Below are 23,452 nucleotides of genomic sequence, written 5' to 3' on the forward strand. Positions count from 1 at the left end.
GTAGAAACAAAACATATGTTGTTTCTCTCTTGGTTACCCATAACCATATATCAGATATATATTATATTTATCTCATTTATCCATTGGTTAAATGAGATAATATCTGATATCTATATCATCTATCCATATCATGATATGATAGATATATATCCTGAGTGGCTCATCCAAATAGGTTTGAATTTAAATTCAAAACCCATTTGGATGAGGTTCAAAAGGTTCTAAGGGTCATGCCACATGGGCGCCCAATTTCTAACAAAAACCATCAGCAATCTCAATCAGCTTCGATTCTGTGCCCTTCAAGCCTCCGAAACAGATCCCAAATGGCATTCCATCGCTGTCATACCCAGCCGGGACAGAAATTGCTAGGTACCCTCCAATTGCCAGGACAGAGGAGGCACCCGAACCTGGTGTCACCATTGCATCCAACTTGTTCTCCTTCATTACCTTCTCAATGCCATCTCGCGACAGATTTTCCATAGCCTCTATTGCCATCCTCTCTTCCTCCCCGAGTCCATTTGTGAATTCTGAAGCATAAAAGATTTTGGTTTTCTCCTACGGAGACCAACTCCATATTCGTTATCTTCATAATAAACAAGAACGGACCCAAGATTTCAATACAGAGGGAACATGAACAAAAAGTTTGAACTACAACATCAATTTATACCAGTATAAAAAGTAATCTAGGATGCCCTTCTTGGCCGATAAATTAACACCATTTCTCTAAACTTTTTCTTTAACCAAAGATGATTGTGGACAATTACATACCAGATCAGCGTGAGATGATTAAGTGGACACTTACATACCAGATCAGCGTTATTCATGTTGAATGTAATAACATCAGACAGTGACCACACTGGAGAGGTAATTAGCCCTTTCAAATAATCATTTCTGGCCAGCTTGAACCCGGCCAGCATAACCATTACTTCACCGCTTTGATAGCGATCCAAAATGACATCGACATTTGTTATCTCCAAATTGTCCACAATAGTTGCACCACCTTGCCTTCAAATTCCAAATAAACATTCAAAAGGCATCAATAATTCTAAATATAACAAATACCTTCGGTAAATATTTGACTAGAGTTTTACCTTAATGTGTATAGATGATGCTCAAAGGTTGCAACAGCTTTGGACCTATTTAGAAGGGCCAAAAACGTATTCCTCACCACACCCAATCTCTTTCCTTTGAGGTCATCTTTGTTGAGAAATTGTTTATAACCACCTGCAGGTATGAACTTGGCTGCTTCTTTTGTGGCTTCAAAATCTCTTGGATCAAAACCCACAATTGCATCAAGCACGCAAAACTGCATCTGATACTGTCCTACATATAGGCCTTCAAACGAAAAACTAGGAGTGATAAATCTCTTGATTATGTCTTTTTAACAGACAAAGAACTCATATATAAAAGTGTGTGACTTTTACAAATCGCATGAACATGGCCATCTCTTACTATCATAAAAAAGGCTATATCATCTGCACCTAATGAACTCTACCTAAGTTTTTTTTTTTTTACCTCCCAATATCTGCCCAACTTGCTCAATGTGTAGAAATAGGATTTATGTTTGCGAGGTTCAAATTCTATGTAGTTGGAACAGGGTTTTGGCAGAGTTAAGTGAATAGAGTACTTACCCAATGGTGTCCTGTCGGGGTGAGATGGTAACAACACCCGCTCGGCTGGTGAGACCAACTGTGGGCTTGATCCCTACAACAGAGTTGTGATCAGCAGGGCAGATGATGGAGCCATCTGTCTCAGTACCCAGTGATACAGACACCATATTTGCAGCCACTGATATTGCAGATCCACTGCTGGAACCACATGTGTTCCCTGATAGGACGTAAGGATTCTGCATGGTTTATGGTGAAATATTGTTATGGTTGTGGGGATATATTTTCTGAGTACCAACACGTGGCCAAGGTGACGCCGACGTGTCAGCCGAGATGCCACGTGTCCTAGTCGTGACACCAAAGTGATCTCGGCTAAGCCGAGGTTATCTCCGAAGATATCGGAATCCGGGATAAACGAATAAAGGACAAGAATCCTAGAATGAGGAAGGCCTTCATCCTGGATAAGGATAAAGCTCTTAGGGAGTTTATCTTTATTTATTGGAGAGTCCAAGATAAGCACTGAGCAGAAGTCTATTGAAGCTAGGCATCTATTGGGACTAGGATTGTATTGGCTATAAAAGAGACACCCCCATGGGTTTAAGGTACGCAATTTATATTCAGAACAGTGAGTTAAGCACTATTGATTATCTTTGAGAGATATTTGATTATTGACTTAATCATCGGAGTGTCCCCGGGTGGACGAACCACCACCAGAATCTCTTCTTTCTATTGCAGGTCGTTTGGGCTTATCCTATTCTGCCAGTTCTCTCCAGTTGAATACTGAGTTGGCAGTGTGGTCGGAAATTCACTCACACAATTTGGCGCCGTCTGTGGGAAAGAAAGGAGAATAGATGACCAACGACGAACAGAAAGAGAAGATTGGGGATAACACTCCTATTAGGAGTGGGAGACCTATCGACCTTGACATCGAAGAAGACAATTATAACGAAGAAACCCATGACCAGAAACACGGAGGAAGAGACGTCAGCCAGGAAGGCGACATACCAAAGAAAACAGATCAAAGTGGGTATTATAACGAGGATAACCTCTAGGTATGGAAAGACAGATGCCTATAGAGGGACGAAGAGATGAAGGAGATGGCGAACAAATTGGCAGACCTGCAATCAGTCGTCAATTTCATGATGCAAAACAATGTCATGCAGCCACCGTTCCCGCTGCAGGACACGCCGATTCTAGCGGCCAATGCCCAAAAGGGAGGGCAGAAAACAATTCCTGTAGCCCCCCAGCATGCTAGGAGCGAAAAACACTCTCATCAGCCGTCAAGGGAGGTCGGGCGAGGAGAGTCGAGAAAGGAAGAATCTCGAAGGACACATCGCACCAAAGAGGCAGACCTTAGAGAACATCAGCATGTTCAAAGATAGGAGTTGTGCTTTGACACAACTAATGGAGAAATGTCGAAAAGGACTCACAACGAAGCTGAGAGCAGTGCACCTAAAAGATTGAAATCAGGGGATAGTCGAGCTCCTGGCCGGACCAAGGAGGACTTGAGAAATTATCTCAAGAGGAAGCAACAAAATGCCGAGGTAACTTCCCCTGTTAAACCAAGAACACCATTCTCGGTGGAGTTGGACAAATTTGAGGCACCAAAAAAATTCAGTATGCCGAGGTTCTAGATATACGATGGGAAGTCAGACCCCAACTTTCACGTCGGATTATACCTAAACTCAATGGCACTGTACACTGGGAACGAGCCGTTGCTCTGCAAGGTGTTCCCCTCATCCTTCAGGGAGATTGCATCGGACTGGTTTCACAAATTGCCGAAGGAAAGTGTGAAGGCCTGGGAAGGCCTGGCCGAGATGTTCGTGGCCAAGTTCGTGACAAACAAACTATAGCCATTAAGGGTGGACGCCCTGATGGCTCTAAGAATCAGTGAGGATGAAGGCCTTAGGGCCTACGCAAAAAGGTATTATGAAGTGTTCAACCGAATACCCGAATGCAACCAAGAGGTGGCGGTTGTGTCTTTCAAGAACGGCCAAAAAGATGATTACGCACTACGAAAGTCATTGGCAAAGACATTGCCAAAAAGCATGGAGGAGTTCATGGCCAGAATTAAGAAATACACCAGAGCCAAGGAAGACACGCCAGGGATTAAGGCGACAAAGCAGGAGAAAGCAAATGGCTCGCCGAGGTAACAACGGATCCAACAAACAAGAGATAGAACTGAGAACCGCACAGGCAGTCACGATTGTGTTCCGAATCCCAATTCACAAAGTCCTGGAAAAAATCCGAACCCAACCCTATTTCAGAGCACCAACAAGGGTTCCAAGAGAGTTTATGGGAAGAAGCCTTGGGAAGCATTGTGCTTACCATAACGAAGATGGGCATTTGACTCAGGGTTGCAGAGCCCTAAAGTCACACTTGGAAGACCTGGTAAGGCAGGGCCATTTGAGGGACCTTGTAGATGAGGCTAGGACAAGAGGAGCAGGCAAGACTGCCTCAGGCACCAGCAGCTCCACCTCCCCCAACACAGCAGCCGCAGGTAGACGGACCTCGGGTAGTTAATGTAATTCACTCGAAGGTCAACGAAAACGAAATACGGGGGGAGACACAGAAGGGAAAGCACCTACAGCATGTGTACCAGGTCCGGCAAAAAAGACCTCGGGCTGAGGAGTGCCAGGGACCAGTAGTGTCCTTCTTTGAAGCCAACTTGGAGATGGTACAACATCCGCACAACGATGCCTTGGTAGTATCCCTCCAGGTTGGGGAGTGCCAAGTAAAAGGCATCCTAATTGACCAAGGCAGCTCTTGTGACATCATGTATGTCAGATGTTACACGGAGCTTGGCCTTCACCCAGACGATATGGAACAATCCAATGGCCCAATGGTCGGATTCAATGGAACACCGACGTGGCCACTGGGAGCAACAAACCTAGAGGTGCAGGCTAGCACTAAGAGGGTGAAGACAGAATTCACCATAATCGACACACCATCCCTTTACAATGCTATACTGGGGAGACCATGGCTGCATGCAATGGGGGCTGCACCCTCAACACTACATCAGCTATTGCGATTCCCAACAGAGCATGGGATAGAAGAGGTCAGAGGGGATCAGCTGCAGGCAAAAAATTGCTCCATGGCAGCAATGAAATCCACCTGCAGCATACGAGAACCAGAGACAATAGAAATCGAAGACGAGGACGTGGAGGTCCTAGAGGATGTCGGCAAAGAGCCAGCCGAAAAGAGTGAAGAAGCCCTGAAGAAAATCCTTGTCCAGCAAGAGGATGAGGAACGCTTCTTCCTTCTCGGCTCGGGCTTAGCAGAAGAAGAGGAAAAAGAGCTGGAGGAGTTCTTGAGGGCAAACATTTAAGTGTTTGCCAGGACGCCTTATGAAATGCTAGGCATTGACCCCGAAGTCACTTGCCATAAACTGAACATGGACAGGTCGGCCAAACCCGTGATCCAAAGACCGGCGTTGCTGCATGTTGAGACAGTGGAAGAGGAAGTAGACAGACTTCCGGAGGCCAGAACCATTCGAGAAGTAAATTACCCGACATGACTATCAAATACAGTGGTAATCCGAGAAGAAAAATGAGAGCAAAGGGCTGTTTACTATGTAAGCAAAACCCTGGCTGATGCAAAAACCAGGTATTTACCCCTAGAGAAGTTGGCACTAGCATTAGTAATGGCTTCAAAGAAGCTGAACCATTACTTTCAAGCCCACAAAATTGTGGTGCTAACTGAACATCTTTTGAAGTCCCTGTTGCAATAGGGAGATCTGACAGGCAGAATAGCCAGATGGGCAGTGGCCCTGGGCTAGTATGACCTAGAATACAGACCTAGAACAGCAATCAAAGGCCAAGTCTTGGCCGCTTTTGTGGCCGAATTCACTCCAGGAGCCATCGTACATCGGGCTCCGTTGAGCCGAGTCGAAGGCAACAGAACAAAGGAAAGAGGAAAAACTCAAGCCCTGCAGCATTTACATCGGCGACTCCTTTCGACTGTTTGTTGGTGGGAGTTCAAACCGACAAGAAGCAGGGGCAGGAGTAGTACTGGTATCTCCAGATGGACAGATACTAGAACAATCCATTCATTTGGGGTTCAAAGCCTCAAACAATGAAGCAGAGTATGAAGCACTGATTGCAGGACTGAAATTGGCAGTAACAGTAGAAGCAGATAAGGTGATAGTCTTTTGTGACTCTCAGCTCATAGTCAACCAAGCAACAGGCGAGTTCGCAACCTGAGATGAACGTATGTCGGCATACGCAAAGGAAGTAGGCAGATTGGTAGCCTTGTTTCAAAATGGCCAACTACAGCAAGTTAGCCGAGATGATAACAATCACGCCAATGCCCTGGCCAACCTGGCTAGTGCAATACAACCTGGGAAGGCAAGGACGATAATGGTCGACTACTTGTCGGGCCCGAGCATCAAACCACTGACCACAGAGCATGAAGCAATGTCTGTGGACATGGGACCAAGCTGAATAGACGCAATAACAACATTCCTGAAAGAAGGAAAATTGCCATATGATAACAAAGAGGCACACAAGATCAGATTGAAATCGACAAGATTCAGTCTGACAGCAGAGGGACATCTCTACAGAAGATCCTTCACTGGACCCCTTTTGAGATGTATACACCCTTCACAAGTTGGAGATTTTCTGTACGAAATACATGAAGGAATATGTGGAAGCCACGCTGGGGGCAGATCACTTGCCCATAGGGCCATTACCCAAGGATATTGGTAACCCTACATGCAGAAAGATGCAGAAGCCTATGTCAAGAAGTGTGAAAAGTGCCAATGGTTTGCACCACTGATACACCAACCAGCAACAGACCTAAACCTAGTATCCAATCTTTGGCCGTTCGCCCAATGGGGCATGGATCTTGTTGGAAAACTGCCCCAAGCAACTGGGCAAAGGAAGTACCTGCTAGTAGCAACAGATTACTTCACCAAGTGGATAAAAGCTGAACTCCTTGCCAAGATTTGAGACGTGGATGTGAAGAACTTTATATGGAAGAACATCATCACCAGGTTTGGGATCCCAATAGCACTAATTGCAGACAATGGAACAGAGTTTGACAGTAAGCTAATCAAGAGCTTCTGTGCAAAGTTCAAAATCAAGAATTATTTCTCCACCCCAACTTTTCCTCAAAGCAATGGACAAGCAGAAGCATCCAACAAAGTCATCTTGGATGAGATTAAGAAGAGGCTGCAAGCAGCAAAGGAAAAGTGGGTGGATAAACTGCCAAGTGTATTTTGGGCATATCGGAATACGCCGAGAAGATCAACTGGGGAATCCCCATTTCCCATAGCTTATGGCACAGAAGCAGTCATTCCTCTAGAAGTCGGCATCCCAGGAATCAGAACTCAAGGAGTAGAGAACGAGACTAATGATGTACTATTAGCCCGAGATCTGGATATACGAGAAGAAAGAAGGAAGAGAGCTGCAATTCAGCTGGCAGCATACTAGCAGCAGCTTGCCAGGGCTTATAATAAGAAAGTCAACCCAAGAGAGTTTCAAATCAGTGACCTCGTCTTGAGAAAAGTCGTTGGTAACAAGAAGGATCCCAAAGAGGGCAAGCTTGGCCCGAATTGGGAAGGACCCTATAGAATCATCTCGATGTTAGGCAATGGGGCATATCAGCTTGAAAATAACGAGGGCAAAGAGTTGCCAAGGCCCTAAAATACCTGCAATCTGAAATTTTTCTATCATTAGATTTTCTTGTTTTTTATTATTTGCCGAAGTAATAAATAAAGTTTTAGCTTGATTTTTCACACTTGTGATTGATAAGATACTTGACGAGGTTTCTGGAATACATGCATAATGAAAACCCAAGTGAAACTTCAGTTCACATTATGGGGCAAAGAATTGGAAAATGATTTCTGAAAAGATAGAATATACAAGCTAAAATCAATCTAACACTTGTTGAAATTTGTGAAAAATTTACAAGTTGAAGTTAGACCGAAATCATGTTTAACACTTGTTGAAATTTGTGAAAAAATATACAAGTTAAAGTTAAATCGAGATCATGTTTAACACTTGTTGAAATTTATGAAAAATTTATAAGTTGAAGTTAGACCGATATCATATTTAACACTTGTTGAAATTTGTGAAAAAAATTACAAGTTGAAATTAAACGGAGATCGTGTTTAACACTTGTCGAAATTTGTGAAAAAATTTACAAGTTGAAGTTAGACCGAGATCGTGTTTAACACTTGTTGAAATTTGCGAAAAATTTACAAGTTGAAGTTAAACCGAGATCGTGTTTAACACTTGTTGAAATTTGTGAAAAATTAAACCGAGATCATGCTTAACACTTGTTGAAATTTGAGAAAAATTTACAAGTTGAAGTTGAACTGAACACTTGTTGAAATTTGTGAAAAAATTTACAAGTTAAAACCAAGGTTGCATTAAGAGAAGTACTTCTGTACTTACCGTGGTAGATTACCCTGAGGAAATTACACAGATAAGGTGTATGCTTGAAAGCATGCAAAATTATTCTAAGTCTAGTATCATACAAGACAGTAAAAGGAGGACAAAGATACAAACATTCAGGAGAGACAATTGTATTTATATTCAAAGGAAGGCACATCGGCCACATGAAGTGCTTACATTGTTCCCGAGAAAGAAAAAGTACAAGGAACAGAAAAAAGAAAAAGAACATCAAACTAAGATTCTTCAGCGCCACTAGCAAGTTGGGTCTGGAGCTCGGAAAACTGCTGAGAAGACATGTCGGCCGCCTTTTCAGCCGCAAGCTCGGCATCTATTTCTTGGAGGGTTTGCTCAAGGCTCTTATCAGCTATAGACGCTTCCAACGTTGCCTTCTCAGGAGTAGCGTCTTTGGGAACCTCCTCACCCTCCTCGTCTCGAGTCAAGTCCAAGACTTGTTCATTTTGAGTAGGGGACTTGACCCCAGCTGCTTCCTTTGACTTCCTCACCAAAGCTTCCTCCTCAGACTCAGAATCATCGTCAGATTGGCTTGGAGTTTGAGGGAATGGCAGGGCAAGGACGTCGGTGTTCCTGAGGGGGGAGTCCTCAAGGACTTCAAGTTTTTTTAGTAAAGCCATCCAACCAAGGGTGAAACCCTTGTTGCATGCCTGCTTCACCTGACGCTCATAGTCCGCCGTGACATCGGCCACCCCCTCAGCGTATGCCTTTTCGTCTGCGGCCTTGATTTCAGCCTCTTTTGTGGCCAAGGCATCGTGAAGTTCTTTCTGGGCCTGGGTCATCTTTTCCTCAGCCTCTCTCTTTTCAGCCTCGAGAACCTTCTTGATGGCCTCAGCGGCATCCGCTTTTTCTTCAGCGTCATCCTTAGCTTTGATAGCAGCCTCGGCCTAATCTTCTAAAGTCTTCATTTTTGCATCGACCCTTTTGCTGGCCTTCTGCAGACTAGCAACTTCCCTAGTCTTGTCGGCCAACGCCTTCCTTGTCTCAAAAGATTGCATTGAGAAGGTGTGGGCGTGCTGGATTGCCTGATGAAAAATGGATAGAACAGAAGTTACTAGAAAATTTTCTAAGTAAGAAAAAGAGAAAGAAAGAAAAATTACCGAATAAAGGGTCTTACTTTAGCAGAATGCTGCAGCATCAAGGCAAAGTTTTCATACTCAGTCATCTCGGCATTGCGGTCAAGATCCCCAGGGAGGAGCAAGGCTGTAGTAAGGGCAACACCGACGTTGATGTCGTCGGCACTATCATCGACTTTGACCGGCCTGTCCTCCAAAGTAATGGGTGGAGCCCAGGGGGCACCAGACTTCATGGAGCCCGACGTTGTGGCTGACTCTGACCTCGGCCTTTTGGACCGAGTTGATTGAGATGGTTCGGCATCGGCGGGCCTCTTCTCGGTAGCAGAAAAGGTCTTCTCACTCTTAGCTAATTTAAATTGGTAAGGTGTCCTCAGTATCGATCTGAGTCACCATTGCCTTTCGCTGAGCCTTCTTGAGTCTTTTTTGCTTTTGCTTTGGTTGAGGCTGGGTTTATGCTGGTTGAACGTCAACGTCGGCAGGGATGCTGGCTAGGAGGTCTATAGCAACTGCTTTCTGGCGACCCATCTCAACAGCAAAAACAATTCGTCGTCGTCGTCGGCGTTGAGATGGTCGGATCAGTTGTGGAGCTGAAGTGGACGGCTGCTCTGTTGGATCTGAGGTTGACCCTTGATCTGGCCGAGATGTTAAAGTAATGGAAGGAGTAGTGGCGGACGGAGGAGATTGACTCTTCTTCTTCTTCTTTGGAACGTCGGGAAGAACCGACTTGTAGGTAGGAATGAAATTGAACAGCAAAGGGGGCTCTCCGCTTGTGGACTGGCAAATCCAATAGCTTCTTCAAGTCCTTGCTGGGGAAGAAAGACTGGCGAAAGCCCTTTGGTGGCTGAGGAAGAACTGCAAAAAGAAGAGCATAGACATTAGAACAAAGTATTGAGAACTTTAGAAAAGAGAGTAAGAAAAGTAACACGTGGCCCTTACCATCTCCTTCCCCAAAAACTGTTCGGCTTAGGGAATAAAGGTGGAGGTCATCATTGGGCTGAAACTCCCAATTGCCCGAGATGATGAAGTAATCGTCTCCAGCACCTTTGTTTGAGTCTGAGAGGTCGGCAATGAGCTTGTACTCAGTGGACCTCGGCTTGAGGTAATAGATGTGGCCTTTTCCCGATTTCAGGCGACATATAGTGTAATAGTACTGGAAATCGGCAAGAGTAACCCTAACATTCTCTTGTTTGGCTAAGGCTATTGTACCGTTAATAACTCGGTAAGAATTGATGGCAAGTTGCATTGGGTTCAATTTATAGTAATGAAGGACTTCTCGAAAAAAGGTGTCATGTGGAAACCTAAGTCCACACTCGATAAAGGCCACTACTGGAAAAGACATGAGGTTCACATCGGGCATGATGGAGTCATCCTCCCCAGCCAACCTCAGATGAATGTTGGCTGGGATGTCGAACTCCTGCCTAAAGTGTTCTAACTTGGTCGGGGTATCTACCCTATGCTTCCACATACCCATGTTGTCGGCTTGAGGAAAAGGTGTAGGATTTCGGAAGAAAGTGTTTTGTAATGGTTTTTAAAGACCTCGGTTAAAACCTAAATGTGAGCTGGGGTAAGAATTTGTGGAGATCGTTTCAGTTTTTCCTAAAATTTGTGGGTTCTACGAGCAAATCCCAAACCTAGATCTATAGAAACGAAGATTGAAGGCACGAATCTGGAAAGGAAACAGAAAACAGGCATGTAATTCAAAGTCAAGAACAGTGATGAATCATCAAGAAACACAAGACAAAAGTTTACGTAGGTGTGTCAAGCCAAGAACAACGGCAAAAATCAACAAGTGTGTGAACAGTGTGAATTCAAGAAACAGATGTGGCAAAAACAGAATCATGAGACAAACATGTGGTGGAAAACAAGATACAAGTTGAAATATCAAAGATATGAGCAAGATTGTAGAGGCAGAGCAGTGGAGTTCAGTAAAGCGAAAAAAAACTAAAACAAGAAGTTAAATCGGGAAGAAACAGTAACTCACCGAAGAAAAGAAGCCGATGTTGAGTTCGCTGAAGTCAGACGAGCGAAAGCAGTGGAAAAGACTAGCAAGAGCCTCCCCGAATGAGGTGAATGGCGGTGGTAGCAGAGCTTGAAAGCTTGGAACAATGAAGGATTTAATAAAGCAAGAGAGAGAGAGAGAGAGAGAGAGAGAGAGTTTGAACAAAGACGATGATAAGTGAAAAGACGAGGAGAGAGGTAAAGAGTTTTGTCAAAAACTTGAAGAGGGGGCAAAATGCAATTAAATGTGCCTGGAACGACGTATCCGACAGACGGCGCACCCAGGCACGAGGCGATTTTATGGCGCGTATTAAACACGGTCCAATGGGGTAGAAGCGCATGGCAAAAACAGTTGGAATGTTGTTTGTGACAGCTCATGCGCGTGATAGAACTCTTAGAGTTCTTGGCTAAATAAAGCAATGACCTCAGCTAGTAGGAAGATATCGGCTAAATAACTCGAATAAACTTGGTTAAAAATTCTGTAGCCTTGATGAGACAGACTACAGGACTTGGTTGTGAGGAGCCGGTGTATTATGACCTCGGTAAATTTATGATACAACAAGATAGCCGACATGAAGGATATAAGTTCCTTCACCTCAGGATCCCGAGGTAATAGAACCTAGGGGGCAGTTGTAGGGATATATTTTCTGAATACCAGCACATGGCCAAGGTGAAGCCAACGTGTCAACCGATATGCCACGTGTCCTGGTCGTGACGCCGAAGTGATTTCGGCTAGACCGAGGTTATCTCTGAAGATATCAGAATCCGAGATAAGCGGATAAGGGACAAGAGTCCTAGAATGAGGAAGGACTTCAGCCTGGATAAGGATAAAACTCTTAGGGAGTTTATCTTTATCTATTAGAAAATCCAAGATAAGCACTGAGCAGAAGTCCATTGAAGCTAGGCATCTATTGGGACTAGGATTATATTGACTATAAAAGAGAGGCACCCCCATGGGTCTAAAGTACACAATTTATATTCCGAACAGTGAGTCAAGCACTATTGATTATCTTTGAGAGATATTTGATTACTGACTTTTTGATTACTGACTTAATCATCGGAGTGTCCCCGGGTGGACGAACAACCACCGGAATCTCTTCTTTCTGTTGTAAGTCGTTTAGGCTTATCCTATTCTGCCAGTTCTCTCCAGTTGAATACTGAGTTAGTAGTGTGGTCGGAAATTCACTCACACAGTTACCCATAATGATGGACCATTACTAGCATACCCAAAACCAAAAAACCAAAAAAAAAAAAAAAAAAAAGGCCTAGTTTAATTAAACAAGTTAGCCCTGCAACACGGGTATCATTGCAAGAGCTTTAATCATGAACGACAAATCAACCTAATGAAAAGAAAACAGATTTGGTGTAAATTGTAAATGAAATATATAGTTTTGATTACTAGCTAAACGAAAAATTCACAGATTTGGTCTCCTCTTTTCACCCATCTCTTTAATTCCGTGTTTCTCACTCTTTCAGATTTGGTCAACTCCTTGCAAAACAAGTTAATGATTTTCAACCTCTTAACGACTTAATCTGTGACTGTAGGTACCTGTTGGACCAACTTGGAGTGGAGGAAGTCAAGCACATATAGAGAAGCAAATGCATGGGCGGATGCATTGGCAAATAATGGAAGCACAAGGGAAGAAGGATTGCACCTTTTATTTACGGCACCTAGCTATACCGTAAGGCATTTGCTTGCTGATGCTAATGGGAATGTGTTTCCCGGAATTTTGTCAAACTCTTATTAACTATTTATGTTATTTCGTCTATCTACCAAATATATATATATATATATATATATATATATATGTATAGGTCATTTTTTGATAAATTCAATTATTTTATTCTATTTAATCTATATTCTTTTTTAAAATTTCATTAAGTATTGTTTAATGTAATATGATCAAATCATCTTTTTTAATTTTTTACACATTTTTTATTTTGAAACTAATACATAACAATAGTTTATCATTTTATAGAGAAAATTTCTTCCTCATTCTAAAAAGAAAATCTTTTCCTTATTCTATGGAGAAAAGCTCCCTCTTATTTTAAAAAGAAAATCTCCCCTTATTTCATAAACAAAATCTCAAATTATGAACTTCGAACATTTTTATAATTTGAAAATTTTAAAAATAACACAACAAAAAATCTGAATAAAAATATGAATACAATGTGAATGTTCACAATAAACAATAAGCATACAACTAACTTTTGAAAAAAATAAAACACATACTAAAGTGCAATATGAATGTTCACAATAAACAACAAATATATAATTAACTTTCGAAAAAATAAAATTCATACCAAAATATAATATGAATATTTACAATTTATAATTAACATACAACTAGCCTTAAAAAAATAACTCATACCAACGTAAACATTTATATTGCAACGTGAAAATATAAAATGAAATTGAAAAAAAGTGAAAATCGACTATTTCAATTGTTCAATTGTAACAAAAATAATTATTCAACTAATAAACATGGTAACAAAAATAACAAACATACAATTAACTTTCAAAAAAATAAAACTTATATCAAAATACAACTTGAATATTCACAATTTACAATTAATATATAACTAGTTTTTTTAAAAAATAAACTCATACTAATGTAAACATTTACACTACAACGTAAAAATATAAAAATAAAATTTTAAAAAGTAAAAACGGACTATTTCGATTATTCAATGGTAACAAAAAAAAATATTGTTCAATTAACTAGTAAAAATAAAAATAAAAATTTAAAAATACGACTAACTTTTAAAAAAAATTCAAAAAAAAAAATTCATACTAAAATACAATATGAACGTTCACAATTTAGAATTAACATGCAACTAACTTTAGAAAAATTAAATTTATACCAACGTGAACATTTACATTATAACATGAAACAAAATTAAAAGGGGAAAAAAAAAAAATCACACACTAATCATGAAAGATTTTATACCTTTAAATTAAATATACAATAAAACACCACACTAATCAAAAAAATAAAAAATTTTCATGATGCATTTTATGATTTTTTTTTTCATGATCCTTGAGAGTTCGGATTCTCGGCCGCCCTACCCGGCAGCCCCCAAAACGACGTCGTTTTGGAGGCAAATTTTCAAAAAAAAAAAAAAACGCAGAGGAAGAAATGGAGAAAGGAGAGGAAGAGGGAGGAAGAGGGAGGGAGGAGGAGGTGGAGGTGGAGGAGGAGGAAGGGAAGGGCCGGCCGGACTGGAGGGGGCCATAACCAGTGGGGGAGGAGGAGGAGGAGGAGGAGGAGGAGGAGGAGGCGGAGGCGATGGCGGTGCACAGCTGCTGCGACGAGCTGGACGGCTGCGACGGCCGGCGGCATGGCGACGAGCTGCGATGGCGCAGCCTCCTCCCTCCTCCTTCCTCCCTCTCCCTCCCCCCTCTGGCTTCTGTGAGAAGAGAGAGAAAACAAGAACAAAGAAGAAGAAAAGAAAAAAAACAAAACAAAACAAAAAAACCCCAAAACGACGTCGTCTTGGGGGGCTGCCGGGTAGGACGGCCGAGGATCCGGATTCGATCCTTGAAGGAGATGATACGTACCAAGCCCTGACCACTTCTCGCACACCAACCTTCCGGAATGCTCCAAGACCTGAACCCATACCACTCATTCACATTCGCTTTCCCCATTATCACCGCCCCCGCCTTCCTCAACCTCTCCACCACCGTCGCATCCCGCGCTACCACAGATCGTAACAACGCGTACGATCCGACCGTCGCGTTCAGCTTGTCCTTCGTACCTATGCTGTCCTTGAGCAGCACCGGAACACCGTGCAGGTCTCCCAGAAACTGACGGCCCTGATTTCTCTTCCTCTCTCGATCGGCCTTCTTCGCCTGATCTACCGCGTCTGGATTCACCTCAATGACGCCGCGAAGCACCGGGTTTAGGGTTTCGATCTGGTTTAAGTAGAAGTCAACGAGTTGTCTGGAGGTGAGACGATTTTCGGTGAAGGCGCGTTGGATGCCATCGATTGTGGCTTCCTTGATCGTGAACTCCTGACCGTCGATGGCGAGCACTAAGACGAAGAGTAGAGAGATCAAAGGTGAGGAGGCGAGGAGAGAGAGTGAGCGAGTGATCATGATCGCCATTTGTTGGGATCTCTCTAATGGTTTTGCTCTTCAAAAGCAGTTTAGAAATGGAGTCGTCTCAGTGGAAGAGAGACATTGTAGTCAAGGTTTGACTTTCGAGAATACCATAGCATAGCATGGCCAGTGAACTCACCTTTCATAATATTTTTTAAATCGCCATACTAATTTAAGAGTATTTGGAATGATTTAAATAAATATATTTTTTATTTTTTTATGAAAAAATATTAAAAAAAATAAAAAGGTGATGTGATAAAAAAAAATAAAAAGAGAAAAAAATGAATTATTTTTAAATGTTCTAATCCACCATTAATGTGATGAAAAAAATAATAAAAAAAAAACAACACATATTGTGTTAGTGGGTGTGTGTCACATTATTAATGGTAACTTTAATTAGAACTCTCACTCATTTTTTATATTTTTTTTTTATAATTCTCAATATTATTTAAATTAAAAATTTGATTTAGGAGGTTTTTGTAAATATTAAAAAAAATGACTAATTGAATTTTTTTTATATAAATAGTTTGAAAGATATATTTTATGAAGAAATAAATAAATTTTTAATTTTTAAATTATTTTATTAATGAAAACAAAAAAAAAATTGTAATAATATGATATGATAGATGTTTACTTTTAATTTGTTATATCTTTAGGGTGTGTTTGTTTGGACAGACTGGATAAGGAGGGATTGTAATCCATCAAACTATTAGTCATGGGATACATTATCCCCAAACTATTTGATTAGATTGGATTTGTATCCTATGCTGGTTTAGTCATGGGATTAGATGTCTGGATAGGACTATTTTTAATGAATCCAATATTTGTTTAGTATATTATGGAAAAGAATAAATGCTCAAATGATTATTTTATCATTTTCAATTATTTACTAAGTAATAGTAATATTAAACGTAGTTTTAATATTTTAAATAAAATTATTTTATTTTTAAATTGAGACATTTAAATTTTTTTAAATTTTACTAAATATAATACATAATTAAATACTAGAGAGCAAAAATATAATTTCATTGTCTAATCCCATGAGATGAGTAATCCCATGATTTCTATCTCACCCCCCATGAGATAGGATAGTCTCATATTTGTGGGACTAATAGTCCGAAGTAAAATATTTTAAACAAATAATAGACTATTAATTTGATGAGACTAATAGTCAAATCTCACACCTTAATTCTTTAAAACGAATACAACCTTAATGATATAAAGGCCAACCCTACGTGAATTTGTGGGTAAAAAAAAAAAAAAAAAAACAAGAATCTCTAATATTTCTCTTTTATTAATTGATAATATAATCTAATAAATAAAAAAATATACATATCATGTCAGGAGAAATTTCTCAATATTAAGGGTTGGTTTGGGGTGTCTTAAAAAAGTACACTTTTTGTCTTTTTACGAAAAGATGTGCAGAAAAGTAGAGAGGTGATGTGATGGAAAAAAAATAAAAAGATGGATTATATAGTAGATGCCAAACCAAGCCTAAATTATTCCACTTGATAAGACTTAAATTATTTATTTGATTTTGTTTTTAAGTTAGCTTAAAATAGAATAAAGATATTGAAACAATCTTTTGTGTAAAACAAAATAACTTAAAATCAAATCAAATAAATAAAATAAATTACTTACAAAATTTATTTACTGAACCGAATAAGTACAAAAAGATCAAGTCAAGTGTGTGACAGTTTATTCTTAAGATAGATTCACCCCGTTTCGGTGCTTACGGATGAATGGCGTAGATCTCCCAGGATATAATGATCTTCACAAATTAAAGTAGCACTTCATATAATCTGTAGGGCTCACAAACCTGTGTTCTATACTCTCTGAATTTTTTCTTAAAAATAATATGAAGAATAATGCAAGCAGAGTACAAAAACGAGAGAGAAACAATTTTCTGAATGTATAAAAATGCTGGAAGCAGGTCTGCTTTTATAGGCAGATTGGTGACCATTGAACAAATCCGAATAGGTTCAATTTTGAAATGAACAGGTGCAATTTTGAATTGAATAGATACAATTCAAATTTGAACCGATCTGTAGCAGTTTGAATCTGTACAACTGCTGGCAGTTTTAAAACTGTTAAAAATAGTTTAATCTGTTAGAAAATTTTGGATTGGAAGAGGCAACTTTTGGACATAAAATCGTTCAGAAAAATTAATTTTTCCTGTAAGAATTTTTGAAAAAAATTCAAATAAATTTTGTTCAAAAACAATTAATATTAGAACTGACCTGACCCACACCTGTGTACGGCATGGCTCGGCTCGGCTCGGCCGGTGGCGCACATGTGTGATGGTTTGGGCTAAAGCCCCCTTTATCCATAACTCCTCCCTTCTACAAACTTGGGGTGCCCCCTTAAGGCCCAACCCAAATATTCTCGCCTAGAGCTTACAAACACATACAAGCTCTCTTCAAGTTTCACTATGAGACAATTCATTTCAATGAAACCCATTTTTGACTCTTCAATTGTCCATTCCATGAACCTAAAAACGATGTCAACTTTCCATTCACTTATAAATGGTTTTGACGAATTGTTTGCATCGTGTGACTTGCTATACGGAAAGAAACACATCACCTCTTTAGACCCACCTCAAAAGACGTATGCAATCCACTCAAATTTGGACTCAAAGATGACCCAAAATAAGCCTATAAAAAATCATAAATTGTAACAATACCCACATGAATGGAATTTGACGAAGAGAAAATGCAACAACATGATCTAATTATTGAGAGTACAAAAATTGAAAATATTCTACAAAGGATATGTAGCTTTTGGCTTTGAACCTTCTCTTGTGAGACACTATCAGATTTACTAGCTAACTAGTGAACATGATGTCTTGAACTGTTCAGCCATTTATGCAAATCAAGACAATAGAACTCACACAGAGTATTACCAGACACATTTCAATTCTCACTATCATGTTCATTTTGGCCCTGAACAACCTAGTCTTTCATGAGTGCTCTAGAGAATTGCAGTCCTTCACAAATCTCATAGAACCGACCCAATTCACACTCATATAGATGATTCTTATGAAGAGTATCATGCCATACTCCACTAGGTATTCCTAGATATAAGAATCATTAAAAGTATTACTTAACCTAAAACACTGTAACCATCACTATTTCATCATAAAAATGGGTAGGAGTTTGACTCCCCAATGATCCTTATGAGTCATACACAACTCGGTTGTCCTTTTGAAACTAGATCTTGGGATCTCCAGTCAATTAGGTTAGGTTACCGTTGTGGTAACTCTTGTTTAATAGACTTAAGTCTCATTCCACTCGATGAATTCTCAACTAACTCTCTTGTTAACCCTTTGATTAGTGGATCGACTATGTTATCTTTAGACTTTACATATTCAATGGAAATAATTCCATTAGAGAGTAGTTGTCTCACGGTGTTATGTCGACGATGAATATGTCGTGACTTACCGTTATACATATGACTCTGTGCTTTACCTATTGCTGATTGACTATCGTAATGTATGCATATAGCAGGCATCAGTTTTGGCCACATTGGAATATCTTCAAAGAAGTGGCAAAGCCATTCTGCTTTTTCTCCAGATTTATCTAAAGCTATAAATTCTAATTCCATAGTAGACCTAAGAATGCAAGTCTATTTGGAAAATTTACAAGATACAGCCGCTTTACCAAGAGTAAAGACATAACCACTGGTGCATTTTGAGTCTCTAGTATCTATAATATCCAGTGTACATCACAGTATCCTTCAAGTATTGCTGGATATCTAGTATAATTTAGCCCAATATTACAAGTAAATCTGAGGTATCTTAAAACCTCTAGCGCCTTCAAAATACAGAAGAAATATTATATATTCATTCATCAGAGTCTTCTTTACAAACGATATTACATGTTAGCAACAAAATAATGCCCTATGGGCTTACAGCTTTCCAAGTTATCACTTGGTTACAACAAAAGAAGAGTTCTAACTCTATACATAAAAAGCCCTCGGTTTGGATTTACATTTAACACAAAATATAAATAACAAAACGAAGTCTTCAACTCCTAAACCTCCCAAGCTAAGACCTTGGAGGCGGCATATCCCCTGTACCTGAAAAATGGTGTCCCAAGTAGGGTGAGCCAAAACCCAGTAGAGATATGCTAAACAGTATATGAGAATTAACTAAAACATTAGCATTCGATAAATGTTTAACACTTATAAACCATCTTACATCCTTACCATAATCAATCGGCATTGGCACACATAGTTCAATTCACTTTTAATCATTTACCCAAGTCAATTCATTAACATAGTTCATTATCATATAAACAATTCAAAATGAGACTACAACTCAATTATCAATACTTCAATCATAGACATCATTCACACACTTCCATATCTTGCCATTTTCACTACAACAAGTTGGGTCTTAGATGACGAATTTTTTTTGTCTCCAAAGAGCTAATTTCGTCACTATAGATATTTGTGAGGAAATATTTTCGTCACCAGGTTCGTCATTGAATGTTTGTCACTAAAAAGCATCGTGACGAAAAATAATTTCGTCACCAATGAAATTACTTCAGTGACGAAACTTTTTGTCACCAATAAAATAACATTTTGTCATTAAAAATCGTCATTTTCGTCACCAAATAGTTATTCACTACCACATTTATAATTTTAATTGACGAATAAATTTGTCACCCATGTTAATCATTGATGAGGAAATAATTTCGTCACAGTAAGATGTAAAGTTGACGAAATTTTTCGTCTCCAAACGTCATACATGGGTGACGAAATATATTTCGTGACAAAAATATATGTATGTGACAAAATTTTTAGTCACCAAACAACAAAATTAATGAAAACTTTCAAAGATAAGCTGCAATAATTTTTGTCACAAAAAATATTTATTAGCGACGAATAATCACTTTGTCATAATAAGTACAAATGACGAAAAAAATTCGTCACTAAACTTATTTCATATTTTGTATTTCAATTTAAATTATTATTTCACAAATATTCCTACTCATATCTCAATAGCCTTTTAAATGCAGTAAGAAATCCATTAGCTACTATACTTCACTCCACACAAAAAATTCACTAAAAAATTTATATTATAAATCAAAATATATCTATCAAACAAATTTAATAATAATCCATTAAGTATAACAAAAAAAACCATCAAAACAAATCCCAAAACAAACTAACATGGACTCCACAAAAAAAAAATAAATAAATAAAAATTCAACACTTGATCTTCATTTGCAACAATGCTTCCAGACGTCATGAAAAACCAATCTGCAAAGAAAATAAAGAAAAAAAATATTAATATATTATCAATTACATCTAAACTCATATTTAAATAATTTTATTTTATAAACCAATTTCGTAGAGATGCATATAACAATCCAAAACTTCAAATAGTTGAGGTGATCCTTGATGATAACCAACATGGATAACAGAAGATGACAAAACATTGCAAGAATATCATGTATCACTAGCACTACTGCCAACAGGAACCAAAGAGAATCACAGGACATGTTTGACACAAACTAATTAGCCCACGGTTTTTACAAGAGTTAACATTTTCATTGAAATCTAAATATGTTCCTGTTTTATTTTAACCTCAACGAGGTAAAAAGGTCCAAACACACACATGCAAGCAAACATAAAAACAAAAACAAATACACATGAATAGATATTGAAATAAAAACACAATTACCTCCATGTTGATTCTGCAAATACCTTGAGTGCATTTCAGATATCTGCGACCATTCTTCATCTTCTCCATTTGAGCTCCTAGAAACTTCTGAACGCTTGGGAGGTTGCCCAGAGTTACCTTAGAAAGAAGAAAAACAACTTAACTCCTTGGGCATACACATTGGTAATTGCACATTTGTAAAAAAAGTTCTAGATACCATCATATACAAAGTCACATAGAGATATAATCTCTAAGTATATTTTTGGGGGGGTTCAAAATTCCCATATTGACAATCTCATATATCATAGAGAGTACTGCCTAACAGTTTATTCATGATAAACAAAGTCTTCAAGAAAAATTTAAAGGATATACTTTCATAACTTTTTTGCTCAAAGCAAGAGAGGACACAAACATCATTATATTACTTGATACAAAGAATTTCAAAAAAAGAAATGCCTAACACTCAGGTTTCAGAATGGCCTACAAAAAATTACATGCCATACCATCTGTGGCTTGAGCAATGGATGGATTCTTCTCAAGTAATGCCTATCAAAATAAGCATAACATGTAAACAAAAGAACGGAGATTGACAGGTACATCAAATTTTAATAACATTTCGAAAGCATCAGAAGATATCTTTTCATAAAATTAATACCATCAGGAGATACTAAATTATTTGCTAGCAAGAGAAAACGCACAATCATATATGCAAAAAACACAAACATTTAAAAATTGAAGGCATATAAAGTACTCAGTTTAAATTCAAAGAACAGAAGGAAACTTGAGATAAAAAGGAAGTAGTCTACTTATATTCCAAATTTCATCAGAGAGAGAGAGGAAGAGACTTGAATTGAGTCCATGCCTTGCTACTAATTTTTCTCCTAAAACACACCTGTTGGAGTGACTATTTGCTTTTCAGTAAAAGGCAAATGACCAAGTCCATGCTCCACAACCTGAAAATCAAAAACAATAAAAGCAATGATGATTGGTAAGATTTAAAATTTTTATTCTATTAACCTTTTGTAAATCAATGAAATTTGGATAAGCTAATTGGTTGAAAGTACTAGACAAATAAGCCGATCTGAATAAAATACAAAATCATGCTTTGATATATAACGATCTCAAATTAGCGTATGCATACCTCTTATTTGCAGCATGGGTCTCCAGTATGATCATAACTACAACTCAAGATAAATATTCGCCTTTGAATCACAGGGAATGAAAAAAATGTTAACAAAATTCTCGTTCCTTTATGTCAATGTGAATAGCCCATATGCAACAGCACTCTAATGTTAACTCACTGGTTTGTTGTTGTTACTGTTCATTATCCCCAAAAAATTATTTATACAATGTGCCACCATCCCCATCCCAGAAGCAGAAACCACATCTTAGTTGTAAAGCAGTGGCTCACGGTTAAAAAGCTGTAGCACAACCTTACTTGAGGTCAGTTTTTGTATCTACCCAAGATTTAATTTTTTTGTATCCCCCCTCCTCTCAGAAGTTTGTCAAGATCACTGATCAATAAGATTTTGGGTGATTACCCATAAAAAAGATGGCCCCCACCCCCCCACCCAAAAAAAAAAAAAAAAGAGGCTAAGACCACCATGGGAAATGAAAATAATAATAATAATAATAATAATAAATGAAGATGATACAAAAAGGAGTACCTAGAATGTCGATTGAATAACATAAACATTTGAATATATTTTCCAAAGGTTATGCTGACCAAGTTTTGTGCGGATATGTTGGACAATTAAAACAACAAATAAAGCAAAAAGAAGAGACCAAGAACCAACAAAACCATAAACCGACTGCAAACAAAAGCTACCAGCATGGCAAAAGAAAAAAGAAGAAAAACCAGACCAACAGGCCAACAGAAACAACAGGCCAGCAGCACCAACATGCCAACAAGCTAGCACCAGCACATAGCAGAACCAGCACACAACAAATACAGCAGGCCAGCAGAACAGCACAGCAGAACAAACATCACAGCAAAATTGCATCAGTAAGGCAGCACAACAGCACAGCAGAACTATGGCAGGCTATCAGCACAACAGCATATCAACACCAGCAATAGCGGTATAATCATCATATACAACAAATGACACAACATGAAGCTATGTTTATATGCATGATCATATAGAAATGCTAGAACTACAGTTTGCAAGGAGGCAGGGTGTCTATGGCCATCAGAAGGAAGTTATCTGCAATGAACATGTGCAGAGCTAATACACAAAAAAATAAAAGCAGGGCAATTGGTCATCCTAAAAGAGTGAAGCTGACCTCAATAACTCAGGCCTGCATAGGATATTTAACATGACCTTTAAGCATTGAATCAACTATGTTATTCTGAAATGTAGCCTCATTAGACAGAGACCTTTATTGTGTACAAGTTTTTCAAAAACCAGACAGCACTGCAACAATAATGGCCTACAAAACAAAGCTATAATAACAAAATTGCTACTCAAATGGATAATTTTATGGGATAATACATGAGCAATAATTTGAGTGGAGGAATGAGACCAGTGTCAACAAAAATCTTCATATTCATCAAGTTACGGACATGTGGGTCATGGAAAACTAGAATTCCCTCT

At 38.8% G+C, this 23,452-nt stretch overlaps 1 protein-coding gene and 1 pseudogene across 2 annotated transcripts; both read right to left on the reverse strand.

Annotated features, from left to right (window-relative positions):
• Nucleotides 1–234: 234 nt before the first annotated feature.
• LOC114320692 (putative amidase At4g34880) lies at nucleotides 235–15,322 on the reverse strand (annotated as a pseudogene). Its single transcript, XR_014360640.1, has 5 exons — nucleotides 14,651–15,322; nucleotides 1,629–1,843; nucleotides 1,089–1,332; nucleotides 804–1,002; nucleotides 235–552 (listed from the first exon to the last, which is right to left on the reverse strand). The product of XR_014360640.1 is annotated as a putative amidase At4g34880 (transcript).
• Nucleotides 9,482–12,350, reverse strand: LOC114259761 (uncharacterized). The gene is made up of 2 exons (XM_028199786.2): nucleotides 10,027–12,350; nucleotides 9,482–9,942 (listed from the first exon to the last, which is right to left on the reverse strand). The coding sequence occupies exons 1-2, from the start codon at nucleotides 10,559–10,561 to the stop codon at nucleotides 9,617–9,619; spliced, it is 861 nt and encodes a 286-aa protein (XP_028055587.2). The 5' UTR covers nucleotides 10,562–12,350; the 3' UTR covers nucleotides 9,482–9,616.
• Nucleotides 15,323–23,452: the final 8,130 nt, after the last annotated feature.

This window comes from Camellia sinensis, chromosome 2, assembly GCF_055761805.1.
Source record: "Camellia sinensis isolate YWXY chromosome 2, ASM5576180v1, whole genome shotgun sequence".
NCBI classification, from domain to species: Eukaryota; Viridiplantae; Streptophyta; class Magnoliopsida; order Ericales; family Theaceae; genus Camellia; species Camellia sinensis.

Excerpts from the sequence above, each read along its gene's own strand:
- LOC114259761 (XM_028199786.2), bottom strand. The coding sequence starts at position 10,561 with ATGGGTATGTGGAAGCATAGGGTAGATACCCCGACCAAGTTAGAACAC. Across the intron at positions 9,943-10,026 it reads AGTTTTTGGGGAAGGAGATG|TTCTTCCTCAGCCACCAAAG; the intron begins GTAAGGGCCACG and ends TTCTTTTTGCAG.